Source organism: Notolepis coatsorum (assembly GCF_963971535.1).
Source record: "Notolepis coatsorum genome assembly, chromosome: 6".
In the NCBI taxonomy this organism is placed as follows: Eukaryota; Metazoa; Chordata; class Actinopteri; order Aulopiformes; family Paralepididae; genus Notolepis; species Notolepis coatsorum.
Window position 1 is genome coordinate 177,986,817 of NC_140170.1, and position 18,333 is coordinate 178,005,149.

At 42.3% G+C, this 18,333-nt stretch overlaps 1 protein-coding gene across 1 annotated transcript; it reads left to right on the forward strand.

Annotated features, from left to right (window-relative positions):
* Nucleotides 1-235: 235 nt before the first annotated feature.
* LOC311229776 (carbonic anhydrase 4-like) lies at nucleotides 236-11,884 on the forward strand (the record flags this gene model as incomplete). Its single annotated transcript, XM_084315850.1, has 4 exons — nucleotides 236-281; nucleotides 1,555-1,725; nucleotides 2,944-3,092; nucleotides 11,852-11,884. Exons 1-4 carry the CDS (start codon nucleotides 257-259, stop codon nucleotides 11,882-11,884), a joined length of 378 nt encoding a protein of 125 aa, XP_084171976.1. The 5' UTR covers nucleotides 236-256.
* Between the last annotated feature and the right edge of the window lie 6,449 nt (nucleotides 11,885-18,333).

The window sequence follows — 18,333 nt, forward strand, 5'->3', positions numbered from 1 at the left end:
GGTTAAGGTCGACGATTGATGTTGAATCACCCATTAACCGCTAAAGCAATTGACTAATATTGAAAACATATCATTGAATCAATATTGTTTTGTGGTTGCATTTTAATGATTGAAATGCCAATATCAATAAATGTTGAATCAATGTACGCTGCTCAACGTATGCTGTCGTCATTGTCTCATCACCCAGACTGCACTGCACTTGTGCTGCCCCGCCTCCCAGAATGCACCTGTGCGGCAGCTTCCTGGCTGCTACCTCATGTCTCTCTGCATCGTTAAGACTGGTGAGTACTGCATGGCAATAATGTCGATTATGTTGTATGTTGTATGTATGCTTTCGATTGCAAACGCCAGCGGAGTAGTGCCGTGTTCGTTTTTACATGGTAGAGAATATTATATTAACCGTTATTCATGCCTGCTAGCTGAAGCTAATTTAGCTAGTAGCGTTAGCAGTTAGCTATGATGAATGTTTCTTGATTTTGGTATAGTGATCCACCTGTTGCATATACTGTTATACATTTTATGTAGGCTAACGTCAGTAACGTTTCAAAATGTGGCTTATGATGTATTCTTTAACAGGATACACTGGCACAATCAGTTAGCTTAGCATTGCTGCTACCTTGCTTGCTAAAAAGTCATGGTAAACCAACATGGCAGGGTGCAGGCATACAGGCCGGGCCTGTCTCTCTCCCTCCCTCCCTAATGTGTTTGTGCTTAAAACAGTGAATGATGACCGCATGTTCTCAGAGCATTTTCAGAGCACTGTTAAACTGTTAAATGGTCATTTTAAAACTAATATAAGAAATTAATGTATATAGTGGTATATTTATGAGGGAAAACAAATATTTGCAACAACTTTTAACATTTATACAGGTAGGTTATTGATAACTAATTCTGCTATGAGTGTCATATTATAATCAATCAAAGCGAGGAACATAGAACCCGGGGAACATAGGACCGGGGGAACATAGGGATGATCCCCTGGTGGGTATCCACTTGCATTCATTGTGCTACAGTAAGCTAGGCTAGCTGGTTTGTATCCACTTGCATTCATTGTGCTACAGTAAGCTAGGCTAGCTGGCCTGTTCTGTTTCCATTCATTGTGCTAAGCTAGGCTAGCTGGTTTGTATCCACTTGCATTCATTGTGCTACAGTAAGCTAGGCTAGCTGGTCTGTATCTGCTTCCATTCATTGTGCTAAGCTAGGCTAGCTGGCCTGTTCTGTTTCCATTCATTGTGCTAAGCTAGGCTAGCTGGTCTGTACCTGCTTCCATTCATTGTGCTAAGCTAGGCTAGCTTGCCTGTTCTGTTTCCATTCATTGCGCTAAGCTAGGCTAGCTTTCAGCAGGATATCTTTCTACTGAATGCACAGAGAGGAAACTGGTATCTATCTTCTTGTCTGACTCTGGAGAAGACGATAAGATAATTTCCCATAATGTTGGCGCATTCTACTTTAAACACTCACTTTTAACATTCACTTTAGACACTTTAAAAAATGTTTAACAGTCCATCATATAATATCTATGTATTACTAAACTATACTATATTTTGTATCCAGGTGACAGCCACTGGCCCACTATCGCCCCAGACCATTGCAATGGTTCCAGACAGTCTCCCATCGACATCGTGTCGGCTAATGCCACCGAGGACTCTGCCCTCACTGCCTTCTCCTTCGTCAACTACGGCAACACCTCTGCCCTGTACGAGAGCGAGAACACCGGCAAGACAGGTGAGCAATGATAGGGACCCTGTATTGAGAAAGGATAGGGACCCTGTATTGAGAAAGGATAGGGACCCTGTATTGAGAAAGGATAGGGACCCTGTATTGAGAAAGGATAGGGACCCTGTATTGGGAAAGGATAGGGACCCTGTATTGAGAAAGGATAGGGACCTGTATTGATAAACTATAGGGAACATGTATTGATAAACGATAGTATTCAGTCACATAAAGAGGAACAAAAATAAACAGGATGATTAGTAGTCATTTAGAACAACGCCACCAGACTGTTTGTAAAGAGTTTCTAGTTTGAGGAGAAACAGGATTCCTTTCACTCGAGTCTCCAGTCAGTCTGGGTGTAGTTTGTGTTCAGTGCATCACCTCCATCCCAACAAGAAGACCCCCTGGAGACCCCTGTCCTAGAGGACCTCTCTCCCAGTCCAGACCCCTGTCCAGGACCTCTCTCCCAGTCCAGACCCCTGACCTAGAGGACCTCTCTCCCAGTCCAGACCCCTGACCTAGAGGACCTCTCTCCCAGTCCAGACCCCTGACCTAGACTAGAGGACCTCTCTCCCAGTCCAGACCCCTGACCTAGAGGACCTCTCTCCCAGTCCAGACCCCTGACCTAGAGGACCTCTCTCCCAGTCCAGACCCCTGACCTAGAGGACCTCTCTCCCAGTCCAGACCCCTGACCTAGAGGCCCTCTCTCCCAGTCCAGACCCCTGCCCTAGACTAGAGGACCTCTCTCCCAGTCCAGACCCCTGACCTAGGGGTGGTTAAGGACGGGGACATGTAGGCCTAATGTATGGAGATGTTTTTCATCCACATGCTCTTGTACAACCCCATCATGTCTGACTCTGTGTGCATGTTATGCTTGTTCAGTTTATTATTCAACATTTTGTGCCCTGGCTTTCTGGAATAACTTCTTTTTTTGTATGCAAGAATGTGCTTTAAAACTCAATGCATTATTCTGTGTTTTGGATTATTAAAGCTGCAGTAGGCAACTTCGGAGAAGTTTAGCAAATAGCAGTTATAAATAGAGGACAGTTTAGCAGTTATGAATAGAGGACAGTTTAGCAGTTATGAATAGAGGGCAGTTATGAATAGAGGGACAGTTTAGTTAGACGAATTGTGCACCATGACAATTCGACGAAAGGTCATAAGCCAGGATTTGAACCCGTAGCGTCGCGGTACGTAGCTGAACCCACCCTCTGTTTGTTTGTCTTCCAGTCAAAGTGACTCTGAGGAGTGGCGTGCAGGTGTCCGGGGGGGGTCTGTCCGAGGCCTACGACAGCCTACAGTTCCACCTGCACTGGGGCAACGGCTCTGAGGTGAAGGGGTCCGAGCACACGGTGAACGGCAAGCGCTACGCCATGGAGGTACGGGTTCGACTAGGGATCAGACTGGGGGCTAGATCCACAAAGAATGTATTGCACGGTGCTAATTGCACCCTTACAATTCATTATGAATTCAAAATGGGGGACCCTGATGTAAACAAGACGAAAGTCTTTCTCTGGTCTGCATCCCCTTAACAATTTTGTGTATTGAGCCGTACTGTATTGTACCCATTCTGCAATCTGTTAATAAAATGTTCAATCAATCAATCACCTGCACTGTGATTGATTGAATGACATTTGTACTGTACTTTACTGTACATATAAAACCATTGAAACAATAGAAAAAAGATGCAGGTGCGTTGAAAAAGGAGTCCAAAGAAGTGGGCGCAGGCGGGCGTTTTGAGCCCCAGATGTTCATTAACCCCCGCATGGCTTCCCCTCAGATGCACATCGTGAACCTCAAGTCGTCCTACGGCGGGAACACGTCGCTGGGCGTCGCCGACCCCGCCGGGCTGGCTGCCTTCGGCTTCTTCAACGAGGTGAGGATGTGTGTGTGTGCGTTTGGGCGTTCGAACGTTCGGACCTTCGTTCATTACGTTGGCATTCAAATTCTAAATCAACATTAGAAAATTTTCATTTTTAATTAAAAAAATAAATCTATTATTTTTAATTGTTTATGTCTATTCATTCTGTTTAAACCAATGGGGTTTTTCTTCACAGTTGCAGATAGAGATTAGGCTACACTAATATTATAGTATTAAAAACTGATGAATTATATTCATTAAAGAAAGTTGATTTAATAAAAGAAAAAGACTCACTTTATTCAAATTGAGGATTTAGTTTGAGGATATTTATATATATAAAAAAAGAAATAAATTTTTTTTTAAAGATTTTTTTTATTAAAAACGTAGGATCAAATGTCCGTTTGAAAAACCCTGACGAAGTTCGAATCCCAAAACAGGCTTCGGGGACAGCTTTAGTGTGTGTGTGTGTGTGTGTGTGTGTGTGAGAGAACAGGGTACAATAGACTCAAGCGCTAAACCATGACTGCGTTTTGACAGGAAATGTCTGGAAATGCGACTAACTCACCTGCCAGTTGGAACGCCTTGACCTCCCACCTGAGCAACGTCATGCTGAAAGGTAAGAGGATGTTTCGATATGTGTTGCCTTGTCCAACGAGAGTTAAATCATCTCCTATCAGGCTGTCTGGCTGCAAACAGCCCCCTCAGCATCGACGGGGCACCGGTTGAGAGAGTCAACAGCTTTAAGTACCTCGGAGCCTACATATCCGAGGACTTGACATGGACCACACACATTAACAGTGTTGTGAAGAAGGCACGACAACGCCTCTACTTCCTCAGGCGCCTAAGGAAGTTCCAAGTCAGCCAGAAGATCCTTAAGAACTTCTACTCATGTACAATAGAGAGCATCTTGACCGGCAACATCACCTCCTGGTTTGGGAATAGCACTGCACAAGACCAAAGCAGACTACAAAGAGTGACACGTTCAGCCGAACGCACAATTGGAGGGGGGCTCCCCACCCTCCAGAACATTTACTACAAGCGTTGCAAGGGCAAGGCTAAGAGAATCATTAAAGACTCCAGTCACCCGAACAACTGCCTCTTTGAACTGCTGCGGTCAGGCAAGCGATACAGGAGTCTCAAGGCGAGCACAGAAAGACTCAGAAGAAGCTTCTATCCCCAGGCCATCAGGCTGCTAAACGAACAATGAATGAACACTACACAACAACAACCACCAAACGCACATAGCACACACATCCACACGCACACACTCACTTTAAACAAACACACTGTAGCACCCACTCCACACACTTATAGCACACACCCACTTAAACAAACACACTGTAGCACCCACTCCCCACACTTTATATTTATGGATGAAGGATTGCACTACAACTCGTACACCTTACTGTAAATTGTACCTAAAATTGTACCTCATCCCATTTCTGCTTTGCACTAGATAGTACTGTACATTAGTACACTGCATAGTATTGTGTATTGTATATTATATGGTAACTCAGAACATTGTACATATGTCTATACCGAACACTGTGACCTCATTTTCTTCTTCTAAATTCATGCTATATTATGTTATTATGTTATTTGATACTATCTTGTCTAGCACAGTCTCTGGAGCGTAACAGTAAGAAGCATTTTGTATGAAAGTATTCTGTACTTCTGTATGACAACTATTAAAGAACTTGAACTTGAACTTGAGGTTCAACAAGTTAAATCATCTCCTATCAGTCTGGCTGCAGGTTCAACAAGTTAAATCATCTCCTATCAGTCTGCCTGTAGGTTCATATAAAACCATTGAAACAATAGAAAAAAGATGCAGGTGCGTTGAAAAAGGAGTCCAAAGAAGTGGGCGCAGGCGAGCGTTTTGAGCCCCAGATGTTCATTAACCCCCGCATGGCTTCCCCTCAGATGCACATCGTGAACCTCAAGTCGTCCTACGGCGGGAACACGTCGCTGGGCGTCGCCGACCCCGCCGGGCTGGCTGCCTTCGGCTTCTTCAACGAGGTGAGGATGTGTGTGTGTGTTTGGGCGTTCGAACGTTCGGACCTTCGTTCATTACGTTGGCATTAAAATTCTAAATCAACATTAGAAAATTTTCATTTTTAATTAAAAAAATAAATCTATTATTTTTAGGGATGTCCGATATTATCGGCCGACCGATATTATCGGCCGATATCGGCAGTAAAATGTGATATCGGAAAATATCGGTATCGGTTTAAAAACAAAAAAAAACAATAAAAAATATTTGTTATATATATATCCAGTGAAATTATTAGTTACCTGAAATTATTCCGTTTTTTGGACGGGGAAACCCTGCATATATCGGTATCGGTTGATATCGGTTGATATCAGTATCGGAAATTAAGAGTTGGACAATATCGGAATATCGGTATCGGTAAAAAAGCCAATATCGAGCATCCCTAATTATTTTTAATTGTTTATGTCTATTCATTCTGTTTAAACCAATGGGGTTTTTCTTCACAGTTGCAGATAGAGATTAGGCTACACTAATATTATAGTATTAAAAACTGATGAATTATATTCATTAAAGAAAGTTGATTTAATAAAAGAAAAAGACTCACTTTATTCAAATTGAGGATTTAGTTTGAGGATATTTATATATATAAAAAAAGAAATACATTTTTTTTTAAAGATTTTTTTTTATTAAAAACGTAGGATCAAATGTCCGTTTGAAAAACCCTGACGAAGTTCGAATCCCAAAAACAGGCTTCGGGGACAGCTTTAGTGTGTGTGTGTGTGTGTGTGTGTGTGTGTGTGTGTGTGTGTGTGTGTGTGTGTGTGAGAGAACAGGGTACAATAGACTCGAGCGCTAAACCATGACTGCGTTTTGACAGGAAATGTCTGGAAATGCGACTAACTCACCTGCCAGTTGGAACGCCTTGACCTCCCACCTGAGCAACGTCATGCTGAAAGGTAAGAGGATGTTTCGATATGTGTTGCCTTGTCCAACGAGAGTTAAATCATCTCCTATCAGGCTGTCTGGCTGCAGGTTCAACAAGTTAAATCATCTCCTATCAGTCTGCCTGTAGGTTCATATAAAACCATTGAAACAATAGAAAAAAGATGCAGGTGCGTTGAAAAAGGAGTCCAAAGAAGTGGGCGCAGGCGAGCGTTTTGAGCCCCAGATGTTCATTAACCCCCGCATGGCTTCCCCTCAGATGCACATCGTGAACCTCAAGTCGTCCTACGGCGGGAACACGTCGCTGGGCGTCGCCGACCCCGCCGGGCTGGCTGCCTTCGGCTTCTTCAACGAGGTGAGGATGTGTGTGTGTGTTTGGGCGTTCGAACGTTCGGACCTTCGTTCATTACGTTGGCATTAAAATTCTAAATCAACATTAGAAAATTTTCATTTTTAATTAAAAAAATAAATCTATTATTTTTAATTGTTTATGTCTATTCATTCTGTTTAAACCAATGGGGTTTTTCTTCACAGTTGCAGATAGAGATTAGGCTACACTAATATTATAGTATTAAAAACTGATGAATTATATTCATTAAAGAAAGTTGATTTAATAAAAGAAAAAGACTCACTTTATTCAAATTGAGGATTTAGTTTGAGGATATTTATATATATAAAAAAAGAAATACATTTTTTTTTTAAAGATTTTTTTTTATTAAAAACGTAGGATCAAATGTCCGTTTGAAAAACCCTGACGAAGTTCGAATCCCAAAAACAGGCTTCGGGGACAGCTTTAGTGTGTGTGTGTGTGTGTGTGTGTGTGTGTGTGTGTGTGTGAGAGAACAGGGTACAATAGACTCGAGCGCTAAACCATGACTGCGTTTTGACAGGAAATGTCTGGAAATGCGACTAACTCACCTGCCAGTTGGAACGCCTTGACCTCCCACCTGAGCAACGTCATGCTGAAAGGTAAGAGGATGTTTCGATATGTGTTGCCTTGTCCAACGAGAGTTAAATCATCTCCTATCAGGCTGTCTGGCTGCAGGTTCAACAAGTTAAATCATCTCCTATCAGTCTGCCTGTAGGTTCATATAAAACCATTGAAACAATAGAAAAAAGATGCAGGTGCGTTGAAAAAGGAGTCCAAAGAAGTGGGCGCAGGCGAGCGTTTTGAGCCCCAGATGTTCATTAACCCCCGCATGGCTTCCCCTCAGATGCACATCGTGAACCTCAAGTCGTCCTACGGCGGGAACACGTCGCTGGGCGTCGCCGACCCCGCCGGGCTGGCTGCCTTCGGCTTCTTCAACGAGGTGAGGATGTGTGTGTGTGTTTGGGCGTTCGAACGTTCGGACCTTCGTTCAATACGTTGGCATTCAAATTCTAAATCAACATTAGAAAATTTTCATTTTTAATTAAAAAAATAAATCTATTATTTTTAATTGTTTATGTCTATTCATTCTGTTTAAACCAATGGGGTTTTTCTTCACAGTTGCAGATAGAGATTAGGCTACACTAATATTATAGTATTAAAAACTGATGAATTATATTCATTAAAGAAAGTTGATTTAATAAAAGAAAAAGACTCGTTGTTACTTGTTACTGTAGACCTACAGAGTGAGTAATTGAGTGATTAAAAAAAATCGCACTCGTGTGAAGTGAGGGGTGCTCTTATCATCGTACATCATCTCACCTCTCTTCCTCACTTTTTTATTTTTGTGTCTATCAGCTGCTGCTCGACAGTTTGACCCCAAGCTGACCGACCAGGACTACAGCGAAACTGTCAAGAAGTGGCTTCGTTATGCGCCAGACCGGGAGGGAGGCATCTCAAGGAACCGAAGTGACCCAAACTTAAGTCAAGCGAACCAGAGTCAAACTTAGGGTACCCCAGCACAGCACACACTGTTTCCCTGGTTCATACAGTACAAGGAATTACCCTCATGGACACTGTTCTTCCATGGATGGCATCTACTTGAATGACTGGCTGCTTCAGCCTGTTCTTGGAACCGAAGTGACCCAAACTTAATTGTCAAGCGAACCAGAGTCAAACTTAGGGTACCCCAGCACACTGTTTCCCTGGTTCATACAGTACAAGGAATTACCCTCATGGACACTGTTCTTCCATGGACGGCATCTACTTGAATGACTTGCTGCTTCAGCCTGTTCTTGCAGTGTTTATTTTTTTTATTTTTTATTTTAACCTTTATTTACCCAGGGTAGGTTCGCTGAGCACGGATGCTCTTTTTCAGCTACGCCCTGCTTCACATTCACAGAGTTCCATTCACACCTGGGAGCTGCCCAGGCCTAACAAAATTAATAGTTGGTTTCAGGTTGCCGACCGACCCTGCCGATTTAGGTGCGACCCAATATATTTTATGAGTTTTTAGGAAAAAATTATATATATATATATTTTTTTTGATAAAGTTTCATAGAAATCTTAGTCAAACATTTAGTATTATGGATATTAAACATGCTGGCAGAGTACATGCATCCATGTTGTTGTGAACATTTTAATTAAATAAAGAAATTCCCTATCCATAGTCGCCGTGGGAAAGAATAAAAGAAAAAAATTAAATAAAATAAATTCCCTACCTACCCATGGCCAAACTGACAACCAACCTGAAACCAACTATTAATTTTGTTAGGCCCCAGTACAACCACAGTCTGACACTGTTGGCCACTGAGCAACTCCACTGGAGCAGTTGGGGGTTTAGTGCCTTGCTCAAGGGCACTTCAGCGGTTGGTGTTAAGGGTATGGGAGAGAGTTATATGGGAGAGAGTTATAGAAACATTAGGGGTGTAACGGTACACAAAATCCACGGTTCGGTACGTACCTCGGTTTTGAAGACACGGTTCGGTATTATTTTCGGTACAGTGGGGGGGGGGGGGGGGGAATCCAAAAAAAATTGCTTTTCATTTATCTATTTATTTAACTGTATTAAACAATATAAAACGAATTGGCCATAATTGACTGAGCAAACTAATGCTTACTGCTGTAACCTACTAATAACACTTAAGTAAATCTGAAGATTATTATATAGCAGATGCCTTGGAGGATAAGTCGTGGACAACTGTAGATCATCTAAGCTCCGCTGTGTTTAAATTCAAATCCTATGCCATTGTTTATATTTAACCCTTGTGTCTGAAAACTAAAGTATTATACTCTTATTAGGGGACTAAATTGAAAAACTCCATAAAAAGATTATGTTGAAATAATTTCCCACTTTCTTTTCCATAAATATTTTATTCAACTTCAGCCCTGATCATAACAATTTTTTATATTATTTTTGTAATGAAATACTCCCACTTTTCTGAAAAGAGTTGTTAAATATGACAAAAAAAAGAATATGTGGTGGTTATGATCGGGCTGAAGTGGAATAAACAATTTATGAAGAGTAAAAAAATAAATACAAGATAATTAAAAGATTATGCCACATATTATGTTGGCTCATCACTGCAAAGTTATCAAACAAATACGAATCTGATCAGACACAAGGGTTAAGTTGTTGTTCCCTTTCTAATTTCCTCAAACATCTAGTCTAGTTAATGTGATCAATATTATTTGACAATTGATGCTTTTTGTTGGACATTTCAGTCAGTAGTGAGCTCATACTTTGAGCTCATAAATTTATAGTTAAAATGATTGCAATCTTGTCTTCGTTGTGCATGAATGCGTGTGCTCACCACACACAATATGTGTGTCACTATTCTGGCAGTGGCTATATTGTTAATGAAAGCCTGTTATAAGGTCTGTTATTTGTTTTTTGTAAAGTTTTAGTCACTGGAAGTTCTGATACCCTAGAAAAAAATAAATTTTCATATTAAAGCCATGTTGTCATTTTTGTTCACACATTTTTTGAAATATGGTCATATAAGAATTTTATTATTATTTATTTAACAATAGTGTGTTTAACAGCAGGAAAAAAACATGTAATGTTATGATGTATACATATCAGCAGCAATATTTTAATGTAAAATGTACATTAATCAGTATTGATTCCTTAACTTTACAAGTTACAAGTAGATGTACAAGTTACAAATGTACAAGTAGAGTACCATTTAGATTATGGTTGAATAAACATTGATGTCTAACATTGATTCAATATAAAATCAACTAAAATGTGCATGTAGATTACCATTTAGATTATGGTTGAATAAACATTGATGTCTAACATTGATTCAATATAAAATCAACTAAAATGTGCATGTAGATTACCATTTAGATGATGGTTGAATCAACATTGATATAGTATCAGCTATGGTTGACACCTAACGTTGATTCAATGTTAGGGTCATAGACAACGATCTATATAATTTAGATGTCAGGCTTCAACATAGATTCAATATTTCTGCTGAACCCTATTTCAACGTTGATTCACTCATTTTTTGCTATCTGGGAATATATAGGTTTCTTTAGACTAGAATAAGTTAGATGAACTTACCATCTCTGAAAAGTTGCAGCAGGTCAGTGTGTCTCTGGAAAGTTGTGAGCTGGTCCGTAACGCTGTGAGCTACAGTTTCTCGCAAAGCTGATATGAGCAATGGCCGGCTTTCAGGAATTAAAAAAGCGAATGGATGCTTCCCATTGGTGCTGAGCACAGAGGAGGCGGGTAAGCTTCCTTCGGAACACAGCCTCGCCTTCTGGTTGGTTGCATTTGGCTGCTTTCTCAAAATCGGAACGGCTGCACGCTCTCGGGTGACTTGTTGACTGGGGAAGAAACGGAACAAATGGAACAGAGAAGATTGGGCTCGGAACGGCGCAAATGCGGGACATTGATCTTCTCTTGCGGCATGCGGGACAGAGGGCTAACATGCGGGACTGTCCCGCACAAATCGGGACGTTTGGCCACCCTAGGTAGGTATGATCAAGAGCGGTCAACTGGTTACAACGTCCTCGTGAACACAGGAAATGCAAAAGATTAACGTTAGACACCCTGAATAATAGCCAGACATATTCAGGTGGCTACATATAAATGAATGAACATGTGTTGTATGGCAACACTGCACATTCAATATCATCTAATTGACAGAGTAAAGCACTTTCCAAGTGTATCCCTTTCATGCACTGATTCCTTCTCTAACAGTGGCCTTTGTGCTGAGAATGTGTGAAAAGAGCTCTCTGCACTTTGAAGGCTGTTTTCTCATAACTGAAACCAGAATGTTTAATAAGCTTTCAACATGTCTGCTCACGTTGCACACATAGGCTCGTTTTGAAGCCCTGATCCTATATTCACCATCCAGTGAGTGCTTAGAGTGTGTACTGAACTTGATCCTGTGATTGTCTTACACTTATAGTGCTTAGAGTGTGTACTGAACTTGATCCTGTGATTGTCTTACACTTATAGTGCTTAGAGTTTGTACTGAACTTGATCCTGTGATTGTCTTACACTTATAGTGCTTAGAGTTTGTACTGAACTTGATCCTGTGATTGTCTTACACTTATAGTGCTTAGAGTTTGTACTGAACTTGATCCTGTGATTGTCTTACACTTATAGTGCTTAGAGTTTGTATTGTACTTGATCCTGTGAATGTCTTAAATTCAGCGCTTACTTGGTAGATTCTTCTTCTCTGCCCCTACCTCGTGGAATAATCTGCAGGAAACTCTGAAACTAGACACTAATGTCTATGAGTCGGTTTAGAACCTTGATGACCAATTGTCAGATGATTGTCTGATGTTTCTGTATTTATCAATGAACTATGATTTATGAATACAACAACTTGACGAGACTGCAAATGAGTTACACTGAGTAAAAGTACTCAGTGTATTAATAAAGTGCGTGCGTGCGTGCGTGCGTGCGTGCGTGCGTGCGTGTGTGTGTGTGTGTGTGTGTGTGTGTGTGTGTGTGTGTGTGTGCGCGTCCGTCCTGCTTGCCGGTCATTGAAAGTTCAAAATACTTCAACTTTTGCAGCAAAGCCGGCCCTCATGCATCAACGTGTTCTACGCACAGATCTGTGCTTACCCTGTGCGTACGATCATTTCTAAGCAAAGAGTGGGATTCATCAACTTCAACTTGAACTTGACTTTGTGCGTACATCTACGCACTTTTCAGACCTGGCGTACCTAGCGCCCAGTGGTAGAATATATTATTACAACAAGGAAATGAGCTTCTGTGCATAATAACACTGGCACGTTCTGTACGAACCGTAGTTCATTATAGTTCATTGTAAAATAGCAACAGTAGTGTAATTATGGTCAAAACCCTATAAATAGCATTTGGAATAATAGATCTTTCTCTCAGAATGAATGCAGCATGGTTTATATAGCGTTATCGGAATATATAAGTAGGCTACTGACTGACTGCGCTCCGCGTAGCTTGATTGATTGATTGATTGAAAAGTTTATTAACAGATTGCAGAATGGGTACAGTACAGTACAGCTCAGTACATACAATTGTTAATTGGGGATGCAGACCAACTTTCGTCTTGTTTACATCAGGGTCCCCCATTTTCAATTCATCATAAATCATAAAGCTCAACTCGTTATTATTCTGCGCAGACCGCAGAAACACGGGAACGTTTTGATTATATTTAAAAGGCTTTACGTTAAACGAAACAAGTGGAACTTCGAAGCTGTAAGCAGAATACAAGTCATATTAATATAGTGTTCTTCCCCTTTTTACTGTATAAGAAAGAATAGAAAACGCATTGCAATGACACTATAGTGGACAGACTATGTATATGATGGGATTCAAGTTCATGTATTGAAAGGCAGGCTATCATACATGCAGTGAGATTCATTGTTCTTGTATATGCTCTCGTATTATATTGTTTATATAGGCTACCCAATACTGACATCAAAATAGATTGTAGTATGCCTCTAGAAATCATATGCAGCAGGTAGAAAATTGACGGGAGATCCATCGCGATTTGGAATAAAATTGAGGAGAACTTTAATCCATGGGGTATTAATCAAACAACACGGGAAAAGGCAGTCATATTCCAGCGCGGTCTTTATTAGCCGACAACAAAATAGATGCATCTAAAAATCATATAGCCAATCGAACACAACTAATAAAGGCATTCATATTACAAGCACGGTTATAATGACACACAACCAACACCAAACAGTGGTCAACGAACGGTCTTTATTAGTATTTTGAGCTGTCCAGGCAGAATTGCAGCAATGGTCTTAGGGAGCCGTTGATATCTGACATCACCGTTTACAAATCCGCCTTTATTTATCCCACAATACGCGATAGTGTCTTCTTGGTTCGACAGCAGTGAATTCTCCGTGGAGTTTCTCGGAGTCCCGCTCGGGTCGGTCCATTATTTCACATCCCATGGGGGGTGTTTCCTCATTTTCATGACCATATATGGATAATCATGCACGAGCATTGACGGTAGAACAAAGTGGTATTCATCAACACGGAGGACCATAGAGCCTGCGTACGCACGTGTGATGAATGCCGACTTCCCTGTGCGTACGCTAGTTCTACATTCCGTGCTTACGTGTGGAAGTAGGTCAAGTTCAAAGTCCACGTTGATGCATAATGGGATTAAGAACAGAGAGAGAGAGAGAGAGAGAGAGAGGAGAGAGAGAGAGAGAGAGAGAGAGAGAGAGAGAGAGAGAGGAGAGAGAGAGAGAGAGAGAGAGAGAGAGAGAGAGAGAGAGAGAGAGAGAGAGAGAGAGAGAGAGAGAGAGAGAGAGAGAGAGAGAGAGGAGAGAGAGAGAGAGAGAGAGAGAGAGGAGAGAGGGGGAGAACAAAAGAGAGAGAGGGAGAGAGAGGAGAGAGCAAAAAGTGAGAGAGAGAGATAAAGAGAGAGAGGAGAAAGAGAGATGAAGACATAGGAGAAGAGAGGAGGGAGAGCATAGGGAGTAGGGGAGAGAGAGAGAGGGAGACATAGGGAGAAATAGAGACATAGGGAGAGAGACAAAGAGAGAGAGAGATGAAGACATAGGGAGAGAGAGACAGAGAGAGAGGGAGGGAGATAGAGAGATAAATCACTGTGATTTGCTTATCAATATGTCTCTGTGTATCAATATGTTGCTGTGTATCAATATGTTGCTGTGTAACAATATGTTGCTGTGTAACAATATGTTGCTGTGTAACAATATGTTGCTGTGTAACAATATGTCTCTGTGTAACAATATGTCTCTGTGTAACAATATGTCGCTGTGTAACAATATGTTGCTGTGTAACAATATATCTCTGTGTATCAATATGTTGCTGTGTAACAATATGTCGCTGTGTCACAATATGTTGCTGTGTAACAATATGTCTCTGTGTAACGACAGGAAATCAATGTAGAACATTTCACTCTTCTTTACTGTGAACGTGAGTTTTAAAACCTTTATTTCGATCTCTGGGAAATCATTGAGGGTGGTCATAATTTACAATGATGTGAAGCTTACAAAAACATCGACAATGATGTGAAGCTTTAAAAAAACATCGACAATGATGTGAAGCTTTAAAAAAACATCGACAATGACGTGAAGCTTACAAAAAACATCGACAATGATGTGAAGCTTACAAAAACATTTACAATGATGTCAAGCTTACAAAAAACATTTACAATGATGTCAAGCTTACAAAAAACATTTACAATGATGTCAAGCTTACAAAAAACATTTACAATGATGCTTACAAATAAAACACCTAAAATTATGTCAAGCTTACAAAAAACATTTACTATGATGTCAAGCTTACAAAAACATTTACAATGATGTCAAGCTTACAAAAAACAGACTGCTGTAAAGATTCAAGCACATTAAAACAGGTAAAGAAAACATATAAAAAATAAAGAGAAGGAAACGAATATCAGTTGGAATAAATTGGACAAAAATACACATTGGAAAAAACAAGAAAACATTAGATTTAAAAACAATTACAAACTGACGCAGAGCGATTTGTAATCGTGTTTTTAAATTGTCCATAGCATAATGGGGTATTGATTTTTAGCGTGAGCTGAAGATCTCACCAAGAACGAAGCCAAGGCATGAAAATAACAGCCTGTTGTCTTTCCAAGCTCAGTCTGCACTCTGGGGACCCTGAGCATCAGTCAGTCACACAGGAGAGAGGGTCCAGAGTTACAATCCAGCAACACTGTGATATAAAGTGTTAATTTCCCAGCAATGGCCATAAAAGATGAACAGATACCAATGTTTATTTCAGGTCTAGAGGTCTTGTGTGATTCTGGACCAGATCTAGAGGTATGGTGTGATTCTGAACCAGGTCCAGAGGTCTGGTGTGATTCTGGACCAGGGCTAGAGGTCTGGTGTGATTCTGGACCAGGTCTAGAGGTCTGGTGTGATTCTGGACCAGGGCTAGAGGTCTGGTGTGATTCTGGACCAGGTCTAGAGGTCTGGTGTGATTCTGGAGAGGAGAGGAGAAGAGAGCAGCGGAGAAGATAGCAGAGAAGGAGAGAGGAGAAGAGAGCAGATGAGAAGAGAGGAGAAGAGAGCAGATGAGAAGAGAGCAGAGGATAGGAGAAGAGAAGAGAGGAGAGGAGAAGAAAGCAGAGGAGAAGAGAGCAGATGAGAATAGAGGAGAGGAGAGCAGAGGAGAGGAGAAGAGAGCAGAGGAGAAGAGAGGAGAAGAGAGCAGATGAGAAGAGAGCAGAGGATAGGAGAAGAGAAGAGAGGAGAGGAGAAGAAAGCAGAGGAGAAGAGAGCAGATGAGAATAGAGGAGAGGAGAGCAGAGGAGAGGAGAGGAGAAGAGAGCAGAGGAGAAGAGAGGAGATGAGAGCAAAGGAGAATAGAGGCGAGGAGAGGAGAGGAGAGCAGAGCAGAGGAGAGGAGAGGAGAGGAGAGGAGAGGGGAGCAGAGCAGAGGAGAGGAGAGGGGAGAAGAGGAGAGGAGAGGAGAGGAGAGGAGAGGAGAGGAGAGGAGAGGAGAGGAGAGGAGAGGAGAGGAGAGGAGGAGACAGTAGGGGGGGGTGACAGTCTCCTCCAGGACCAACAGTAGGGGGGGTGACAGTCTCCTCCAGGACCAACAGTAGGGGGGGTGACAGTCTCCTCCAGGACCAACAGTAGGGGGGGGGGGGGTGACAGTCTCCTCCAGGACCAACAATAGGGGGGGGGACAGTCTCCGGCCTCCAGGACCAACAGTAGGGGGGTGACAGTCTCCTCCAGGACCAACAGTAGGGGGGGTGACAGTCTCCTCCAGGACCAACAGTAGGGGGGGTGACAGTCTCCTCCAGGACCAACAGTAGGGGGGCGTGACAGTCTCCGGCCTCCAGGACCAACAGTAGGGGGGGGGACAGTCTCCGGCCTCCAGGACCAACAGTAGGGGGGTGACAGTCTCCTCCAGGACCAACAGTAGGGGGGGTGACAGTCTCCTCCCGGACCAACAATAGGGGGGGGTGACAGTCTCCTCCAGGACCAACAGTAGGGGGGGGGGGGGTGACAGTCTCCTCCAGGACCAACAGTAGGGGGGGTGACAGTCTCCTCCAGGACCAACAGTAGGGGGGGGTGACAGTCTCCTCCAGGACCAACAGTAGGGGGGGTGACAGTCTCCTCCAGGACCAACAGTAGGGGGGGTGACAGTCTCCTCCAGGACCAACAGTAGGGGGGGGGGTGACAGTCTCCTCCAGGACCAACAGTAGGGGGGGGTGACAGTCTCCTCCAGGACCAACAGTAGGGGGGGTGACAGTCTCCTCCAGGACCTACAATAGGGGGGGGGACAGTCTCCGGCCTCCCGGACCAACAGTAGGGGGGGTGCGCAACAACCAGGAAGGGGGCATAACGACTAACAGTGGGATGGGAGAATTAAAACAATTATTTTTCCCTGAGAGTCCACATTACAGTTCTACTTTTGTTTTGATGTGAAAAGTGATGCTGCATAAGATTACTGCACTTAGCACTGACTGAGAAAGTACATATTACAGTTCTACTTTGACATTTTAACGTTGGACCAAAGCATTGCATGTAATTAGAATACAGGAAAATAAAAGTTATTTAGTTTAAAGTACAATCTTGGTTGCCTTTTTCTCTCAACGCTTCAATAGGTAGATCTTGCCTTCACCAAAAAAAATAAAAGTGATCTTGGGCTTAAAAAGGTTGGTGACCACTGCTCTAAAGGATATAGGTTTTTGGTCAGGCTGCTTTTGTATAATAAGAATTTGTTCTTACTTGGTTGCCTGGGTAAATAAAGGTTACAAAAAAAAGAAAAAAAAAATTCCGATATTACACTTTAATGCCAATATGGGCCAATAATATCGGTAGGCCGAAAATATCGGACATCTCTAATTGGTATCAATTATATTTAAAAATAGATACGATGGTCTCAGGCTCTACCATATCTTCATCAATTCCGCTGTTCCATCATAGTCAACACTTATCCCTGGATAGAGGACCTGTGTGAACGTGGTCTGAACTGTATGGAGGAGGGTCATGGTGTCAGAGACACTGTAGAAGGACAGAGTACCTGCCTTGTGATCCAGGTACACTCCTATCCTGGAGGACCGAGGGCCTGGCACTGCATAATATACACTATTGTGAATGAACACTATGATGACTCCACCACTGTAGCTCCGTAAACACCAGGACTTGTTATTGTCTCCAAAGGCTGACTCAGCATCACCACCTCTTCTGATGTCTTTGTAACAGACTGCTATCTCAACCCTGGAGCTGCTCCACTCTACTTCCCAGTAACAGCGTGCAGACTGACCCTCTCTGCACAACACCTGAGGCCAGTCAGTGAATCTCTCAGGATGGTCGGTGTAGTCGTGGTTCTTTCCTGTAGAAGTCACCTTCCTGTTCTCCACTGACAGGGACAGCCAGTCTGTCACTGTGTTTGGGTCCAGTGAGAGGGGACAGGCGTCTGGGAGAAAAATACATGACATCAAATCAGAGCAAATTAAACACACAACCTCTATCGGGAGGTGC